Raw genomic sequence first — 20,955 nt, 5'->3', positions numbered from 1 at the left:
GCTCTGGTTCTACTACCTGTGACAGCTTGTAAGCCCAGTAACCCCCCCACCTGCGAGTGCCCAAACATACAACTCTGGATGGCAAAATGTAATGGAAACCAAACTAAATCAATTTGTCTGGGCAGGCAGAGCCCTCTTCACCCCACAGACAGAACAGACAATATTGTTTTGATGAATCCTTTTTACCTGGAAACACAGGGACAGGGGAACAGAATCACTTCATTAATTCCTGTCAGTTTTGCTAAATTGTCTCATTTTTTGCTGTTTCCTTTTGGGATCCTCCTATCTCAAGCTAAAATCCCCAGAGCCACAGATACCCTCCTCTCACTGCCTATATCACTGCCAGCCTGAGAGAGTCCGGAAAAATCTTTGTAGTACTACACAGGATGTGGCCAACAATACCTTTTCAGCTTGTGTGATGCTGATGGAAGGATATAAAAATATTTCCACAGTATTTAGTCTTTGAATAATGGGTGAGACAGAGAAGGCAGGATTTTTTTCTGTCTTTCTCATCCATGCTGCCCCTCCTCTGCAGACCAGCTCACCCATAAGGTGTGCAGCTGGAATGATCTCACTGAAGAGCCAGGACCTGTCCTTGGAAGATCTCACCCTGTGGTGGACACAGCAAAAGAAGGTGCTCTGTGCTGGGACTTTGCTGTGGAGAGCTGGGACATTGCCTGCTGTGGGTAAGGAAATACCCACACTGCTCCCCTCTCATTCCCCTCATTACCTCAGGGTACCGTACCCAGGAAGATGCTACTTGCCCAGCTCCATCAGGGGACAGTGAGAACAGAACAGAAGCAGCTCTGAGGTCAGAACGGGTGACAGGGTCTGCAGATGCACAGTGATGTGTTGTAGTGCCTCACCTCCCTTTGGCCTCATCTGCATGGGAGCTGCAGTCTTGGCCTGGTTGTTACCAGAAACTTTGTCCATCAGCAGTGCAGGTGCTCAGCAGGGCAGCTCACATTCCTCTGCAGGCTCTGGCACCTACCACAGGGTAACAGCTGCAGCTTTGATGTCCAGATCAGGTTTGTCCTTACACTGAGCCTAATGCTGTGTTTCTCCTCACTCCAACTCAGCATGGCACTCTCTCTGAGCAGTACTGCATCCTTCTGAATGACACCAGGATGTCCTGACTGGGTATCACTGCTGGGTTGACTGTTACCTGTTTAGACAGGAGACCTTGCCCTTGTTTTGACTGCAGTTGCTGCACACACTAGGAGACAATCTTGCAAGAGCGATATTGAGGATTCTTCAGTTCAAGTCCTGCCTCTCCTGGTCAGCTGCAGCAGCAGGAGGCTCACTGGTCTTAGAGTCAACAAGATGAATGGTGAAGAACTTCTGGATTCCCTGAATGCAATTTTTTGTTTGTTTAATTTCATGACATTCACCTCAATTAGTCTGCCTTCCCTCCTGACACTAGGTTGCTTCAAAAGCAGTACGTACTCCTGGCTTTTAGTGGGGTTTTGTAGGATTAGTTTGACAGGATCTTTCCCTTGGTCACACACACTCTACACCTGAGGATTCAGGTTATAAATAATTTCATGTATGACCTGATATGTCTATCTGACTGTTAATTCATATAAAAGCACTGATTTGCAATTAATGTTGTCTTTCCCCAGGCACAGCATAGCAGCTTCAGCTCTGCAGCTGTAGGTAGGGAGCAGAAGAATATGTATCAGTTCATGCAGGAAAGGCATGTGACTTGATTAAAATCCCAAATGGAGAGGCAGCAGGAACAACAGAAGTAACAAAGCCTGTTTTTTTCTTTACAGGAAACACCAAAGTTTTGCTTCAAATCTAAATCCTGAGGGGCAGCTTGTAAAATGAACAACTACCAGAACATGTTCCTTTTTTAGAGAGCAAGAAGATCCCAGGATCATATCTCTGTATCTCACAAGTTCTGCTCTTTACAGGGTGAAAATGCAGACAAGGAATATATATGCACTAAATGTTGAAAGAGGAAGTTGTAGGCTCTGAATAACTACAGCACTATTTTATAGTCACCAGACTATCAATGATTAGCTAAAGGCTTTTCAGTTAAAAATGTGTCACTATGTTTTGTAACTAAAGATAGAAACATAAATAACCAGGGCTCAATCTACAAAGACCTAAAAGACTCTGCTTCAGCCAGGCCAAGAGCATGTGTCAGGGGTACATGTACCATACCCTGGAACCAAGAATTTATGGAAGAAGTGTTGACCTTGTGGCTTGGATATACCATCAGCCGCTGGTGGAGCAGCTGCTCCTGCAGGGAGAGCATTGTGCAAGCTGCTGTCTTCAGATATTTCTTTCTGTAATTTTTCCTTCTTTTCTTTTCTCTCTGTCACAGACTTCAGGTTGAATTGCAATGCCTTTTAATTAAAACACCTCTTATCTGAAAGGACTTGCAAGCTGCCCTCTAGTTCACCCTCCCATAATTCCTGGTAAGGCCATTCCCAGCCATGCAGCACCCCATGCTTTATTCAGGCTAGATATTCTGGGACATGTTGTTTCCACTCTTATAGGAGGATCATAAAGCCACAACATAAATACAGTTGTATTAGAGCAGGTGGCAGCTCACCTGCCCAGGACCTGTTTCTGACTGTGGCCAACAGCAAATACCTACACAGGAGCATACAGTGATATGATACTACCCCTGAACACTCTCATGTATTTTGCAGCTCCGTGACTTCCTGAGCCAGAGGCTTTGTACCTGATAACCTTTGGGTGGATTTTTTTTCCATGATGTTGCACATTTGTGTTCTGCACCTGTGCAAACTTTTCACAGCCACAACCCCCTACAGCACAGAGACCAACATTTTATGAGACAAGCACCTCTTCATCTCTTTTGGAACAGAGCAGCTACTAATCTCTTTTGATGACCTTCATGCTTATATTGGCAAAGAACTGTCATTTGCCAGTCATCTCTTCCATGCCTCTCACGATTCTACAAACCTTTGTCAGATCTCTCTTCAGACACCTCTTTTTCAGGTTGATGAGCCCTATCTGATGTTGCTACGTTTTGTACAGAAGATGTTCCACTAATCCTTCTCTAAACATTCCCAGTCTTCTTCATCATTCACATGATACTGAAGTGAGATGCACCAAAGGGTTGAGAAAGTGGCCCCAGGACACTCTGTTTACCTCTCTGTCCCTTTTCCAGTGTGACTATTCTTAGAAGTGTGTTTGCTTTTTTTGACTACTATTCAGACAGACCTGAGGATCCACCCATAGACTTGATCAACTTCATTTCAGATAAGTCAGGTCTCATAATTTATTTTTATACTCTGCTGAGTATCTTTCAACCAACATACACGTAAGTTCTGAATTTGGTGACCGACTACCAGAGGATGTCTTTAAGAAGCCTGAGCAAACCCTATGAATAGAAGTTCCCTTATCCATACACATCCCAAAGTCTTCCAAGCACTTCAGGAAGTTTGTGAGGTAAGGTTTCTCTTTAGAGAAATCATGGTCACTCTTCCTCTGTTTTTTTACTCCATTTTTTCTTCCTGATTTTTTTTTTTTTACCCCAGTTTCTAATAATGGGCTCAATCAGGCTCTGCTAGTTCCTCGGATCTCCCCCACAACCCTTTTAGAAAACTGATGTCACTTCTGTCGCATTTCTTGTCCTCAGGGCCTAACACTCTTCACGTCTGAGGAGGTGGACACCTCAGCTGAACAGCCAGCTGTTCAGCTACTTCTTCTGTGAGCTCTGGCAGATCCCTTGGGTGAATATTGTTCACTTGCCCTGAAGTATCAAGGTTCATTTTGCTCGTGTACCATATTTTCTTCTATAGTCAGTTCAATTAGACAGATCCTCTAAAGTTCCCCATAAATAAATAAACCTTCTTAAGTTTGTCCATGAGGAGCACACTTTTCTTCTGTCATGGCCTTAGCTTGTCTTTTGCAGTGATAATCTACAGCTCAACAGACAGTCCTACTCCTGAAATGTTTAAAAAAGGATTTATGAGCTTTTGCCCCATTTACAAGCTGTTGCTCATTCGGTTTTTTGATCTGCCTTATTTTATTTTTACATTTAACCTGCCAGAGTTTATGAATCTTCCAGTTTTACTCACTGGACATAACTCATTTATTTGAAAGATGCTGTCCTCACTTTTAACAAACACCACCTAATACCTTTGTTTTGTCTTGCCAGCTTCCTTTCTCCACCTTTTCTTGATCTGCAGTATACACTTACTTTCTGTCACTAGTATTGAGGCTGGTGGCAGGCAAAAATGTCCATTTAAAATTTTGAACGCTGTCAGATAGCAGAGAACTCTGTGTGTGTATGCATGCCTAAAGCTGAACTTTGAGCTGTCCTCTGAAGCACATGCCATGGACTAGTTGGACATTTTGATAGCAGCTGGACTAAACAATAGTGGCGTGTCCTAAATACGCCAATTAGTAACAAGATAGGAGACAGATCCCCCAGTTTGGAGGCTGATTGCAACCAAAACCTAGGGCTCAGAGCTAGAAACAAGAAAGCAAAGATCATGTCTGCATGAAAAACACTGGAAGTAGGGAAAGATCTTGGAGATGAAGGAGATGTGTGGAGACAAATGTTGGGGGATGCTCAGTAACCTAGGCCAGTAATGCTCAAGGAAAGGCAACTGAGAGGAGCTGCACAGCATAAATGGACAACTTCCACCTTGGCCAACCTCCATCATATCCCTGCCAGGAAGGGAAGGTAAGACTTGATGATGTAGAGCTGTGGGGAGAGCAAGAGTGTGTGAGGTACCAAAAGTTGTTAAAAGCTGCAGTCTTTTTAATTCTTAAATACATGTAAATAAACATCAGTATCTAGGTGTGCTATGAGCTGTCCCATCTGTGCCAGGTCCTTAACTAGTCTCCATATACTGTCAAGGGTTAATATCCTTGGCTTCCTTCTGCAGCTACTTTCTGATGTGTTTCCTCCCTAGGTCAAATGGTCCTGCTATGGAAGAGAACCTGGGCACCTTATAGGTGTCTGTCACCATAAAGGACAAAAAATTTCCCCTCCTAACACACAGTTGCAAGCAATCCTGTCTTAACAATTAATATACATTTTCCCACTTAAGTTTTAATTTCTGTCTACCTATCCCTCTGCAGGCCTGTAAAACTGTTCTGGACTGATAGGTACCAAAAGTTTTTCTGCAGCCAACAATACCATGTAATGGCTAAGTGCGAATGAAGATGAAAAGCTGGCAACTGTCCTCAAGATGGCAAGTCCTGACTTTCATTTTGAATTGCAGAGAGCCCAATCCCCTTTCTTGTTTTGGATCCCTCATCAAGTACATGGAGAAGCTGCCTTCATAATTCTGTAACAGGCGTAAGGACTTGAGAGATCAGTTATTGCATTAGGCCAGGGCTCATGGTGCACAGGGCTTGGGTTTTGCCTGTGGTCAAGTGTCATGAAGAAATAGGCCCAGCTGCTTGTAAAATGCTTTAAGAGAAATGTTATCTGAAGCAATAGTTTTTTGGTGTTTTTTTCTTTCTTCCTTTCACTTTCAACTACCTATGTGTCAATCTTCATTTACAGGCTAGCAAAACTCTAATTTTTAGTTTCTGTATCAAATCCTTAACTCCTGCTGCATCCTCTACTTTGGAATATCTTGTTCTGCCTGGTTTTTTATGTAGGGCCAACTCTTAGGCTCTCTGAAAGGTAGTGCTGTTATCAAAGCATCAAGCAGTCCTGACACACAGGACCCAAGCAGACAGGAAGGTGCTGGCCCTGACCCCTTGTGTCAGTAACACCTGTTTCCAGAAGCCTGAGGCAGGGGAAGATGAATTTCACCCTTCTCTCCAAAGCATTCTTCTTGCTAGCAGGAGATGCACCTTCCTTCCCCTCTACCTCTCCTCCTTCCCTGCTGCCCTTTGTACACCAAGAGGGACAGTAGTGTTGTAGTGCTGATCTTGTTTTTAAAACCAAGCTGCCAGAATATGCCAGCACCATTAATCTCACATTTTTCCAAAGGCCGTTCAGAAGACAACAGAATTCTTCAGCCAGTGAAGGATGTGATTCATTGCCTCACACCACTTGCTATATTCACAGAATCATAGAATATTCTAAGTTGGAAGAGACCCACAAGGATCATCGAGTCCAACTCCTGGCCCTGCACAGGACACACCAGGAGTCACACCCTGTGCCTGAGAGGGTTGTTCAAATGCTTCTTGAACTCTGTCAGGCTTGGTGCTGTGACCACTGCCCTGGGGAGCCTGTTCCAGTGCCCAGCCACCCTCTGGGTGAAGAATCTTTTCTTAATATCTAATCTAAACCTCCCTTGACACAGTTTCAGCCCATTCTCTTAACTCCTATCTCTGGTGACCAGATTCCACCTAAGCTGCCTGTTTTCTATTGGTTTTCTGCTCTGAAGAAGTGACTGTTAATACTTTTTATCACTATAAGGGTAACTCAGGTGGAGAAGCTGAAAGGGACCCAGGAACAGAGCTATGATTCTCACTGTAAATACCTCACAAAAAACTTGGACGTCTTCCTGTCACACACATCCAGCTTCATGCACAAGGAATGCCTGGTGTGTAGTTGGGATACTGAGCACTTAATGCCAAAATAATGAAAACCAGTCAGCACCTACTGTGCAAGGCCTGGGCTGTACTCCGGGATTGAAACTGTCAGGTTGGCAACAGGGCAGATGAACAAAAGGAGACAGACTCTGGAAGGGCTGGTGTCAAAGAGAGAGGAATTGATAGTCAGCCAGAGATACACTGACAATACTCCAAGGGAAATTTGGCAAGATGGGATGGACATCTCAGCTCTGGTGAAATGCTAGATCTGCACTGACTTGAAAAACAGAGTGAAAGCAAGAGTTCATTCAATACTCAAGAATAGCTGTGTGAAGCCTGAGAATAACTCAAGAACATTCAATGTCGTTATGCTTTGATAAGAACAGAATGACTTCCTTGTAAAATCTAGGAAGGTCATTGGATAACACAATTAAATGTGTATGACAAAAACAATGTGCCATATGTTAGAAGTAATAATTTAAGCTATTCATAACCTTTATTGAAGAAAATTAACTAACTGCTGAGGACAAAGACCTGTTCATTATTGTAGGCAGGTCAGTAAAAACACTCTGTGCATTATGCAGCAGAAGGAACAAACAAAATATTAGGATATGAAAGTAAGAAGGAAAATGATACTGAAAATCTAGTGCCAGTAGTACAAGTCTCCTCTGGAAAAAAGCTCTTAGTTCTATTCATTTAACCAGAAAAGAAGAATAAAATTAAAGAAAGATCAGAGAAGTTCAGAAGTGGTGATGATAGCTCTTGGACAGTCAGTCTTCCATTTCAAGAGAGATGAAAGCATAGAATTATTTAATTGTTTATGAAATATGTAGTGACTTGTGGGAGAGAGGTGATACATTCTCACAGAAGCAGAGACCCCTGTCTGTGCAAAAGCAACTGACTTTATTCAGGTCTGCAGAGAGGTACAGGATATCAAGCTGACATGACAAGACATGCTGATTGTCATATTGTAACTGACAATTGGTTCCATTCTGCTTCTGTCAAGGATATGATCCCTGGGCAGATGGGGGCTGGATCTCTCTCTGCCTCTTCCATTGACCAATGCCCTGTCCTTGAGGAGGGGCAGCACTGGTGCTGATGTGGGGACCCATACATATGGGATGTCCTTTCTTTGTGAGAGAGAAGCAGGATCTCCAACAGAAACTTGCAGAAATTGGGAGAGGAAGGAACTCATGTGGACTGCGCTGAAAACACCATCACCTTCTGCTCAGAAGAAGGTGCTTGGTGCTTCCCTTGTCTCATTTGGTGCTGTGAGTGCTTAGTCTGCGTGGAAACTGATGAAGCCTAGAATTTCCAAAGACAAGGACCAGTTTTTTGCCTGTAACTGGACTTGATGGGTCAGTTTATGTGTCTTCTCACCAGCAGCCCAGCAAGCCTGCTCTGCTGATTAAAACCTGCAGCAGCTTTGATGCTTTCTTGATGATGAAAGGTGACAAAACTAACAAATTAATAGCTACTACTACAGCAGTAGAAGCAACTTAAACCAAAAATGTCAAAGGCAAGCATTTCTAAATGGAACTTGATAAAAAATGGGAGTAATCTGATTTAGGGTTAGATTTACTACAGTACCATATTTACAAGGATGTCCAGAGAGAAATCAAAACCCAGGCCTAGTGGATTTCACAACAGAGGCTGCACAAGTCAGGTCCAACTGAGATACTTCAGAAAAACCCATTAGGTATTTACTGGTGTTTGCAGATGCCTCAATTCCATTACAAATCTGGGTCTGAAATGCTTCTGAAAGACCTGTCTGATGAGTCACAGAGGCTCCCAAAGGAATCAAGAAATGATCTTGCAACATTTTGGCATTGTGTGGCTGCTTTTCCAGACTGATTTAACCATCAGTTAGGAGGTGGCAGGACACAGTAAGGATGGGACCAGGATATTTTGTTTCCCCAAGGTCCTCCACAACTCCTGCTGGCCCTGTGCACACCTACAGTTCTAAATGCAGTTGTCCATAGAACACCAGTCCTGAGCCTGTACTGCGTAATGCTTAGCTGATAGCAAACAGCACCTCACACAGATGTGCCATGGTAAAGAATAATGATTTGGCTCAGTGTGACCAAAGATTTGCATAGGAAAACATCATGTGAAATCTTGTCAAATGAAATTCAGTACAAATATATTTTTTAAAGTCAAACTCAAAAATGTGACCTTCAAGTGCTGGTTCCATTTTCAACTGTAATTACATTTTTTTTAGTGGAAAAAAGGGGAAACAACTCATTTTGAGTCTGTCAAAATGCTGGTTTGGACAGTGATGTTTCCATTAACTGCAATTAGTGAGTTTGATTAGCTCTAGAGTAGAAAAGAGATGACAAAATACTTTTTACTGCTAACATTTTCCCTTTTTCTGTTTTAAATCAAGACCCAGCTGTATGATGGTACCCCAACATATTTGTATGGCCCAAAGCATGATGTTGTAATATTAGTTCCCTAGAGTCCAAAAAATCTTTCCTACATGCAACTTCAGGAGCTGGGGCATCCTGGAGTAGCCTCAGTCCCAGTTCAGTGCCATTCCAAACAGACTTAATCTGATCTACTGACTGCAGTAAGTTTCTTCTGGGGAGAGATGGCTGGAGTGACAGCACCTCTCCCCTCCTTACAAATCCTGTAAGCATTAATTCAGTTCCTAGGAATCAGGACAAAAATAATGGTAGCAAAATGAAAAATAATGTCTGTGGAAAACCCCTAGATGCAGGATATAATGCTATATAAAATCAAAGAGGCTTCTGACTAGTCTCTGCTCTGGTGATGTACAAGCATAGGACAGTGAGGATGGAGGCCTCTGAACTCCACGGAATGGAAAAAATCCATGGACAAGCTACAGGAAGGGACTGACTGATGGTACCTTATGCATGATAAACTCATCAGTTCAGAATGTTGCCTGTGTTCATTGAAATAAAAGCTCATTAATTAGGGAGTAATTTGATGCCATCCTCATCATACAAATAGAGCTCAAACAGCAGTATTTATTATGGTGGGCTCTAAAAGCACTAATCCAACACAGAACATCCAAATAAGACTGAAAAACACAGGTGTTGTATTGGCAGAAAGCAGAACATAAAAAATCCTGGAGAACAAAGAAGAAAAAAATCACCAGGCAATGTATTAAGGAGTTCCTTGTACATATTAAAATTGAAAGGTGTCATGTATGCCAGATCCTCATGATATTAAGGCTGTAAGAGACAGCTAAAGAGGATGGAAAGCTAAAGAGAGAGCTGAGGAGAAGCAGGAGAACTAAATGAATGATATGTTAGTGCCCTTACTATCAGAAAAAAAGCCAGACATTCTTATCTCAAGGGCACTTGTTTTGGAACCATAATGTGACATTAACTGAGGTAGAAGGTCCTTAAAGAGGGATTAGAGGGCAGCCTGAGGAATATAAATTGGATCTAAAAGGCTGACAGAACCAGACAGTTCATCACAGCACTCCATAAGCAATAAAGAGAGCACTAATACAGCAGGTTTATGATATACACATAAAAATGCCACTGGCTTTGAATGATAAAGCCAATATGCTATCTAATCTTATTCCACAGCAACCCCAATCCACCTTTTTGCTACACCTGCGAGTATAGTGCATTCCCAGCCCTGTGTCCAAAGTTCTGCTCCGTGTCAGCCTCTGGTGGGCTGCAATGGCTGCCAAGAAAAAACAATACTGTAAAAGGCAGAGGGATGTCCTCTGTAGCCAAAGGCTGGTTAGCCTGACATCAATCACAGGAAAAACAATGGAAAACAAGAGTTTAGGGCTGAGGAGCAATTAATACAAAACTATTGGTCTAAAACATAATTGCTGCCACCTAATAACATTAGAGGAATACAGATCTTCTTAAATTCAAGTTGGGTTGACAGACATAGCCCTTCAGAAGTGAAGTAACTGAGCTTTACAATTTATGTAACGTGGATCAAGAATTGCCCAACAGATATGAACAGAGGCAGATCATCAGTTCATGGGGAATTCCTCCAGCCTCAGTAACCATATGTTCATCAGTACTCTGGCAGCAGCTACAAAAGCACTGCTGGGAAAATTCGCAGAAAATTCATGGATTAAGGTAGCGGTAAATAATATTCAAGAAAAAGCACTGGCCCCCAGATTGCTTTCAAACATCTGTGTTTAATACAGAGAAATTTGGGCTTGTGCATCAAGGCATAAGGAATTCACACCAGGCACAGAAAGGGTACCATCTGCTGCAAAGTATTACTGGCTACTAAATGTGACCTTTCCATTGCATGCAGCGGCACGGAAGGGTCAGGCACCTTGTGCTCCTACAAATGAGGAAGTAAGAGGAGTATGCAAATGTGGGATTTTTTCACTGTCTGGCTGTGCTGAGTCTGTTGAAGGAATACTGAATACGTGCCAAAAGAAGGATGAGTGAATGGACAAGATACAGAACTAAAGCACAAAACCTACCTTATGACTAAAAGTCCACTCTGTTTAAATTATCAAGGTAAGACTGAGGGATAATTTGATCAATGTGCATAAATATTATATGGAGAAAAATGATGCATACTTCATCTGGACTTTTAAATCTAATAAAGCAAGCCCAAGTAAGGACCAATGAAACTAAAGGTCAGTAAATTCCAACTGGAAATCAGACACAATCTGTGACAAGAGATGTGGCTTGCCATGGATCATACTAATTAAAAAAAAGGTCTACTAGCCAGCATGTCTTTGGGGAAAATAAATCTTGCTAAACACAAGTTTGGCTGTCAAACACAGCCCTTCAGAAGTGAAATACCTAGGTTTTACATCCAATGTGAAGCGGCTCTCAGCTGGATCAAGATTACTTGCTTTCCTGAACGTGGCATAAATTTACATAGTTAATTATACAAAGGATTTCAAGCTGCATGATCATTTGGAAAGTGACCCCATTTGAACATTTTTTAGGTTTCTGTTAAGGTTTTGTGGGGAGGGATGGTCTCTGGACAGAAAAACATAATTGTACAGGTACAATGAAAACTAATTGTCAGTGCTGTTAGACGGTACTTTGTGCTGTGTGCTCCTGTCTTTACCTACAGCCATGACATGAAAAAAAATCAGAGCCACTTAGTCTAGACTTACTGCCATAATTGCTTTGGTTTTCACTTGCAGCAAATATAATATGGAGAAATCCATTGGGTACGATAGCCCAGGTTGCTGTGTACTAACGTTGAGGGATCTATTGGCAGAAGTCCTAACTGAGTAAATGATGCTTTAATGCTCTTGGGACATCACCACACTGCACAATAACTGTTATGGTGAAGTATCTAACAACTTAAGATAGAGCTCTTCATATTAATTTAAGTTTAATATTAAATAATACATTTAAAATTGTCATATTATTAAAGCTACTAATAGATTCAAAAGTTCAAGTGCTCAGTGTTTTCAAGTAGTATAATTCACATATGTTGTCTTGTGTAATTGAAGTCTGATTGAAATGATTTTTCTGGAAGGTGTTTAATGCCATCCCTATGCAGCTGTGCAGAGAACAATTGTGTACATGTGTCCCTTTACACCCCTTTGCTGTCACTTTCTTCAAACAGCCCTTTATGGATCAGTGTCTTCAAAGTCCCAATGAGGTCTGAAACTGCATCCTGCACAAAGCACTGCTGATACTGCTTTGAAGAACTGTTCTGCTCTCTAGACCAGGAGAATGCCATAACTTTTGACTGTAAATTCTTTCCTATTTGGAGCTATAGGATGAATTACTTCAATGCTTGGGTAAACTCTTTGTTGGAATGAGAACCAACAGATTCTGCACTCAAGGAGTCATTTCTTTTAACAAAACCATGGTAATTCATGAAACCTGGGTTCAATGCTTATTTATAATCTATTCAAGAAGTACTATCCATGGGGGGAAAAAAAAGAGTCCCTAAGTTTCCTGCAGTCACAGTGAGTTGACTGAACTCATGCAAGTGTTTCAGACATTCAGAGTGGGCAAGCGCAGTCATAGGTCCCATCTGTGGTCAACTAACGTTCCAGGGGATTCAGTTACTGTGTCTGGGCACATGTTCCACTTGGCTACTGGCTTACATCCATTTTTTCCATTTCCTCTACCAACGTGAGTCTTGGCCAACAAAGAAATCTCATGTCAAGACTTTGATTTTCAGTCTTTCATGTCATTCTTCCTACAAACACGAGTGAAAGTCCTTTCAGAGCAAAGTATTGCTTCTAGTCCAGTTGGAAGACCACTCCTATAATTCTGCAAGACAAAAGGGTCACCATAAAAAGTAATTTGTTCTCATTCCTTCTAACTTGTGTGCGGAGCAACACCAGTCCTTCATAGTGCATGAAAGTTCACTTTGGGGATAAAACTCTGTGGCTGGTTAGTAAAGCGTTTGTGAAGATGGCTGACTACCCATAAAAAAATGAAATAATAAACTATGTTATGAGTATCATGCCTTTGAAGATAGCTTCAACCCTACCTTGGGATAAATGGAAATTTTTTATAAATCCACTTGTTTCCTCATCCCGCTTTGTGAGTGCTGTTAGGAAGCTCTCAAGGTGCCCTTTATCACCAGCTCCATTTGTGAGTAGTATCAGTGCCAGAAGAAACTTTACATTCTTTTCTGTAACAAAGACATGCTGTGTCTTTATAACAGATACTGGTGTCTGATGTCTTGGTAATTCAAGGGATAATTGTTATCTGAAGTTGCTACAGCGATATATTATAGGAGCATTTAATGGAGCCTTCCCTAAAATTCCCACTGTAGGCTGCAAAACTGACTTTTCCCCAACTGACAAAAGAACTTCATAAATGAGCTTCATAAATATAAAAAAGTTCTTTTCAAATACAGCTTCTGTTGTAAAGCAGCACATAAGTGACTCTATTGAAAGTGACTTTTATGAAAAATTCAACATGTTTAGGGGCAGACAAGAATACTGTGGGTTTGGTCATCAGGCAGTGTGTCCTACCCCAACTCAGAAGAATCTCAGCCATTCTTTACTTAGGAATTATTAACCATAACTCCTTTGTTGTATTTGCTGCGTGCAGGTCATTCACCCTTCTTCTAACAGCCTTGTCAGGGCCATCGTTTCCTAGCACCTTTTCTACTGGTGAGTCCAGTTAGGTCTTTCTCCTTTTAGCTGTAGAGACATCTAAATAATACTCCATCTGTTGTCTGCTTAGTGGAAGATCTCTCAAGTGATGCTCTCAGCTGATGGCAAGTTGTTATCTTCAAATTGATGAATAAGCAATTGCCTGTTGTTGCCCTGGTAGGGAAATATCTGTGTTTGCTCTATTGACCCCCAACATTTCTGCGCATGGCCCAAGTTGTGTCCCTCTCAGTTCTGTCTCCCACAACAAAGGCACACCTCTTGCCTTCTGTTCACAACAAATACATCTTCAGTGCATTTGTAATGCAGAGTAGGCGAGGTTTTGCAGTTGCCTGACATTCAACAGCTTCCTCTGTTTTCATTGAGATTCTTCCCAAATGACTAATGTTCACACCAGCCATAGTTAATAGAGGTTCTGATACTGTTTAATTCTGTATAGCACAAAGCAGCTGATTTTGAATTGTTCAGACAGGCCTCTATAGTTTAATAGACACAAAAATTGATTAGATAAGCCATTAGGCTCAAAGTCTATGTCATCTAAGGCATTATTTTCTTCTTTAAAGCCCTGCAGAATCAATTTCCAGCCAGGCAGACATGCCTAAATGTAAAGCTGGAGAAGGTGCCAATCCATTTTTGCCTCTTCACAATGCACATCACCAGCACTGAGGAAGGAGCTGTTGGCTGGGAGGTGCACAAGTGTAATAAAAGACTTTAGGTGTTGCTAGGTGAAGTCAAATTGTATTTGATTTTATTTTGTGGAACAGCATATGGCAGCTTTTTACTAAGTCTGAGATCAATCAGATTTCCAGGCATAGAAAAATGCATGAGTATGTCTCTAACCTGTGAGTCATTAGCACAACACATATTTCACCCATTGCACTGTGCTTTGCCTTGGTGCCTAGAGGAGCTCTCATTTTTCATTCATGCCAAAGTTCACAGCCTCCAATTTAACAGCAACCTGCAAATTGTCTGGGAGGCGACCCAAAGATGCTCTGCTCAATGACCCTGTGACTGCACATCTTTGCCTTCCCAAATCCTTGGGAGCCTGTCTTCCCCATTTAATCACAATGCTTTTAATGCAAGACACAAAGAGAGGCCCAAAGATGCTCATCAAGAATCCAGATGAATGGGCAGAAACCGAGTGAACTCAGTCCGAAGAAAAGACAGGTCTTTCATCTTCTCACACATTAATAATATGGAGAAGTAAATATTTGCCCTGAAGGACAGATTAGGATTCCCTATTAGTTTTCTCCCTATTTTTTTGCAGGATCACACAATGCTTGAAGTGAGATAGAGACACCAGAGAGGCTCCTGTAAATGCTCAGAGGGGAACTGAAAAAAGAGCAGATGGACTTTTTCCTAGAAGTGACCATGGAAATAGCCTCATGAGTAGAGACCAAGAAAATGAAGGAACTTGAGGGAGCTGAGAAATCTTATGAGGGAAGATGTTAAGAAAAAGGGCTTCAAAACAGACTGTTAAAGAAGTTATGGAGAAACAGGCTGAAAATGCAGGGAATTTTGACAAAGAGGCAACATCAGTACAGCAGTTCTGAGCCGGTAGCCCGCCTCCTGCCATAACTTCCTGCTTCCATTTTGTAGCTTATGGGAGCTTGTGTTTGGGCAAGTCCATGAACGAGAGCAACACACAGAATTAGCTCTACTTGATACGGTCTCCTGTAAAGTCACAACCCCTCAGCAGAAGACAGTGGTCTTGTGACAGCCAGAGGTATTGGAAACCCTTAGGAGGATTTTTTCTGTTGTACTATTTGCACTCATGCACTTCAATTCTTAGTGCTTTTTGTAAAATTTTGTCATGCCCCAAAGCGACAGAATTTATACATTTTGTTCTGGATTGCTCTGCACCTTTTTGTTACCTGAGAAAAACAGTGCAAAAAGTAATTGATCTGATCTTGTTCAATACTGTGCAGGACACAACAATGGCACATGCAGACAATACTGTCTGCCCTTTGCAAGGCATCCTGCGAAGGTGTGCACCTCGATTATCTTCTGCCTTGAAGCAGCACAGATTCTTAAGACAGCTCAGATGGCCCAGAGTAAGGGCAGCACAGACATCCTAATAAAATCTGCAACTGTCTGCAGAATTCTGAAGTGCCAGCTGTCCCATTTTCAGATAAAGGATTCTGAATTCCCTGGCCAGCTCTGCATGTGGAATGAGTGGCACAGGTTCCTTTGAGCACAGCCTGGAAGCCGTCCTGCCTGCTCACCAGCTCTGCCTGTGTCTGCATCTCTGCACATGCCAAGGCAGCCGGACAGTCCCATCTCCAGTGGAACTGTCCACAGCCAGCTTCAGAGGCACTGGTAAAACAAAAGGAAGCATGACTGGGTTTATGGACAGGATCTGTCAAAGATCACTGACTCAGGTGGAGAAAATGAGGAAACAGTTCCTTAAACAAGTAGCTATAAATAAGTAAATATGAAAAATGGTAGTATATGATATTTCAGCTTAGGAGACAGAAAAATCCTGAAAAAAACTCCTCATCCTGAAATATATGTAGAGCCTTCTTAAACTGTAGATGGTAAATTCTTAATAGGAGAACTTCACTTAGTTTAACCAGCTCGCACTGATTCTCTGTTAGGCTGTCCACTTCAAACGACCTGATCACTGAGGTAAAAATGCTGGGTTTATATATGGACCCACACAAGCACCCTCCACAAATGGTATAGAACACATCCCCCAAAAGATTTGTATTATAAGTACATAAAATTAGCAATTAGCAGACAACAATAAAATCTCCTATGTGTTAATATTGTTGCCATTGAAAGGCAACAAAATTAAATGGTACATAATTAAATTGTGGAATGTACCATTTTTGCTCCTCAGCCACCGACCCTGCTGGCAAGTGCTGCTCCGGACAGGAGCTCAGGCTAATGGAGCCACGAGTTCAGCAGGTTCACCTTATTTGTACCACACAGCACCTGGCCAGTAAGTGCAGACACTGTGAGCAGCTGCCCTCCAGTGACAGGTATGGGGGCCTCATAACACTGTCCCTGCTCTCTTGGGTCACTTCCCATCAAGAAAACACAGAGCTGATTGTGAAAAAGGGAGCAGGTAGTGAACACTGGCAGAAGTACCACTGCAAATGAGATTAACTTTACTAGAATGATTTTCTTCTGCATGGTTGTGAGAAAACCACTCTCTGGAGATGCTGGAGGCTGCGTGTTTGTGAGGTGAACTCATTACTCCCAGGGCTGAGGAAAGCTTCCTGAGGGTAATGAGCTGCAATGCCTAGTATGAAGTAGGTGTGCACACAAATTTGGCATTTACCTGCTATTCATGTGTTTGATTTTGAAACAAAGTGAAAAAAATGTGCAAGTAGGCTTGAAAGCCAACACATGTGATGGTGGTCATTGTAAGTATAGCCTGATTCTCTGTAGCACTCCCTATTCCTGCCCAGTCAGGTTATTCTCTACATAATCCTTGATGCTGATTCCCTCCTCTCAGGCAAGTATGTATATCCAAATGCCTAGATCAGCAGGATGCCTTACATTTTGATGCATATATCCTTCAGCACCTGACAAGCAACACAGAAATGAGAGGTTGTTCTTCCCAACTGTGCAATCTTCAACAAACACATTATTTTACTTAGCAATGGCATGAATATCCAGCTCCACTTTCCAAGTTGACAAGGCATAAAGGAATGAACTACATTTATTCTGGATCGTTTTTACTGACAACAGTGAAAGCTAAATCTGTCTGTAACTTGCCCATTTCTACCAGTATTTTCCTGAAAAGCAGAATAGCTTTGAAAGACAGAAACTTCAGAGACAGCCAGCAATTGCAGGATTCCTCTAAATCAGGGTCAAACCTTGCACTCATCAACTCTGAGTGAAGTGGTTTTGTTAAACCCAATCAGGCACCTAGAGCAGTGCAGGTTTCCTATAAATGCCAAGACAAAGCCTTTTACTTTGATCTGGCTTATGTTTTTGAGTTAACTGAGACTAGACAGGAACCAAACTGCAGTTCCCACGTGAATGTGACCTGACATCTGCAGTTTGTGGCAAGGACAGACTTTGTTTTGGTTAGGCTATCCCAAAGAAAGGAAATTACCCATGCAAATGGAGAGGTGATTTCCCATTTATTCACCTGTGCTGTTCTGATTTCAGGCATGTTTGGACTCAAGCATTTTGTGACAACTAGAATGAGGCAGACAGAATTTGCTACATATCATCATTTGATAGTCCATGCTAATTGTGTTAAGAATGAAGTAGATATTAAAACCACAAAGTGAATACCACATTGGATAGCACGATCAAACACATACTAGGGTATAGAGCATTCATAAAGGATCAGGAGACAAAATGCCAGAATATGATCCATGTGCCATTGGGCAGAATGCATTGAATGAATGGGTAGATTGGACTAAGTCATTAGTATAATTTCATCAATTCACAAATACCACTACCAAATCAAAGCAGCTATCTATTTTCTGCCCAGGAGCCACACATTATTTTCCTTCATTACTCAATCTTCTTTAGTTTGATCGTATATAAGCTTAAAACTGTGAGGAAAAAAATACAGCCTGTATGGAAAATTGTCATGGGATTGCAAAAGATGTAAAGCTTGCCAAAGAAAATGAACTCTAAAAACTGTTTTCCTTGTTTATGTGTTCTCTCCAGGCCCTCTTGTTTATGTAAGGCTCAATATATGATCAAGTTACCTTGCGTCAGCCAGGCTGTGGTAATTGTCTGTGTGTGCACTTTTGGCCCGCAGCAAATGCAAGAAAATTTAACTTGGTTTAAGCCTCTTTCACTGCAGGCCTAATCCAACTTACCTTACATTTCCTGTGGGGTGGGAGCATGCACCTACCTCACACACAGTCACACACTGCAACCCAGGAGCCTTATGCTGTGTCTGAGACCCAGGATTATGAAAGGCACCCTAAAGGGCATTTGGGACAGCTTGCCTTTCCTTCTGCAGATACATTACACAAGCACAAGAATGAAGGGCTTACCTGCCACGCCTCCACCTTCTTAATGTCTGCACAGGACCCATTGGTGAAGAGTCCCTTCCCAGGGGTACAGGTATAAATATCCTGCAAGGCATGGGCAATTGAATACACTGCCAAGTACACGTTATAGGATATCCGCAAGTGTGTGTAGTCCATGTACGGCGTCTCCACGCTCGTGATGTTCTCATCCCCTGTGCATGGAGGTCGGAACGCAGATGTTCCATTTCCAGCTCCCAGCCCCTCTTCATGGCCCTTGTGGAAGGAAGTTGAAGCAGGAGAATTTTTGGACCCATCAGGGAGATAGCAGTTAAATGTCTCCTCCCAAAACTCCTTGGCAAAGCCGTTGTTGGTGGACTTCTTGGGATGCACCTTCTGCAGGAACTCACGAAAGCCTGGGATCTGTCCTGCCTTCAGTGCAAACCCAATGGTGCTGCCAATCACACGGAAGAACTCTGGCATGGCTATTAGGGAAGAACTGGCCCAGGCCTCGCTTGCCAGCCAGATCTTGCCAGTGATGTTTCGCCTGACAATCTCTTTGATGAGAGGCTCTAGGTCTGGGCCACTGGAGAAAACAACAATCACTCTTGCTGTGGAGTTCTGGATGACCTCTACCACCTGCTGGATCTCCTCTTCATCTGAGTACTGGGAGATGAGCTCGCTGAAATCAATGCAGATATCTCTCTCCTCCGCCTCTTCCCGAAACTTTTCAATCCCTGGCCGGCCATAGTCATCATCAGCTGCGATTGTTCCCACCCAGTTCCAGCGAAAGTACTCGATGATGTCTGCCATGGCTGTGGCCTGATGCTCATCATTGGGGATTGTGCGCAGGAAGGACTTGAACTGGTTCTTATTGCTCAGGAGGCGACTGGATGAGGCATAGCTGACCTGTCAGAGCACAGCAAACAAGCAAAACACACCATAAAGTGAAATGCCTAGAAATAAATTACATCCATTTACCTAGCATCACTGTCAGCCTGTGTAACCCCAGATGGGGCAGGGAGGGAGCTGAGCACCACACTGGCAGCCCCATTTTCTTAGTCTGTGTTTGCAGGTGATCCACTCCGAGAGCCTGCATGTTCTTGTAGCTGTGCCTGTCCTACAGAGGCACACACACAGGAGCAGCTGCTCAGACCTTATGCCAGCTTATGCCCACCTGCAAGGTCAAGGATCTGAGGGAGAGAGAAATAGACACTAGATTGGAGGAATGGCAAAGATTTCTGTCAAATCCAGAAATAAAAAGAATGTGCCATCTAGATAAATGAGGGCAATGCACTTAATTAAGACAAACCACAGGTTTTCTCTGTTCTGAAGCAGACATGAGACAGCACAGTGGTACTGCCATCCTGAAGCTACTCCGTCTGTCTCTCCTTGGATTTGACATCCATCCCTATCCTTAAACAGGCTCCATCAGGCACCATATGCCTTTTATATACAATCCCTGTCAGTTGGCATAAGAAGAATGTGATGTGTATCAGCTCCTTTGATCCTGCAGAATGTTATGGTAATGCTACTTTAGCAGCGTTTCCTGATTGCTGGCCAGAATAAGCAAAGAAGCCAGTGGGCATTCCATGCTTTATAAGCCACCATGTTTTATGGTTTAAATTGGATTTTATTTCCTTTTCTAAAACTACCAAGAAATATTTTATTTTCCCTAATCAGAACAAGTGCCATACGCTCTTAAGTTATAATGTGAATTACCTACAAGTAGGAAGAAATCCATAAACTCCAGATAATAACTGTTTAAAGATCTCAAGAACTTCTAAAATGTATTTTGAGATTGGTATCTGAATTCTTTAAGACTTACTCTCATTTGAAAAAGTCTTTTATAAACAGTTCATTTTGTACAAAGTGGAAATTTACAGAAAACCTTATCTCCTCCTTAAACTCTGTTATTTAATGTTTCTGCAAGAAGAAAGAAAAGGAGGTCTTCCAGTGCAGTTTCAAGGGCCACAGGAGTAAACCCTCCTTTCACAGAGCTGTACTCCCCCCTGGACAGGCTCTTGCCCAGTGCTACTCTCAGGCCCTTCAACCTTTTGCCAAAAGGTACAGGCAGTGTGTCCCACTGCCACACGTGCTGTGAGGGGACACTAAGGTGGGGTACTGAGAAACAGAGCAGAAGTCATAACATTTTCAGTGTCTACGTCAACAGAATGAGTAATGAGCTGTACATTAATTGTAAAATACACCTTCAACTTGTACTGAAATGCAATGCCTAACAAGCCTGGATTTGCTAATGGCCTTGCTAAAAATGGCTGTGACAATTCTACCTGACAACTGCCAGTCTAAAAGCCTGTTTTCAGTTGTCATGCTTCAACCACCTGGCTGAGACTTCGTTCCAGAACGGAACCTTTTGACATCTACCCTTTTCTGCAGCCTCTAGATAAGGCTACTGCCTCACAGGACAAATGTCATTCTCTGTTTAAAGAGAAAGTCTGCAAACTGCAA

At 42.4% G+C, this 20,955-nt stretch overlaps 1 protein-coding gene across 1 annotated transcript in view; it reads right to left on the bottom strand.

Annotated features, from left to right (window-relative positions):
* The window catches only part of CASR (calcium sensing receptor), a 42,495-nt gene that overhangs the window by 11,456 nt on the left and 10,084 nt on the right, over nt 1-20,955 (bottom strand). Inside the window, exon 3 of the mRNA XM_042031208.1 lies at nt 18,514-19,395. Within this exon, the coding sequence (XP_041887142.1) occupies nt 18,514-19,395 (882 nt within the window). The remainder of the gene's footprint in view (nt 1-18,513; nt 19,396-20,955) is intronic.

This window comes from Corvus kubaryi, unplaced genomic scaffold, assembly GCF_017639235.1.
Source record: "Corvus kubaryi isolate FWS band 111438036 unplaced genomic scaffold, C.kubaryi_AGA036_p1.0 37341, whole genome shotgun sequence".
Classification (NCBI taxonomy): Eukaryota; Metazoa; Chordata; class Aves; order Passeriformes; family Corvidae; genus Corvus; species Corvus kubaryi.
This window is presented reverse-complemented; position numbering and strand designations above follow the sequence as displayed.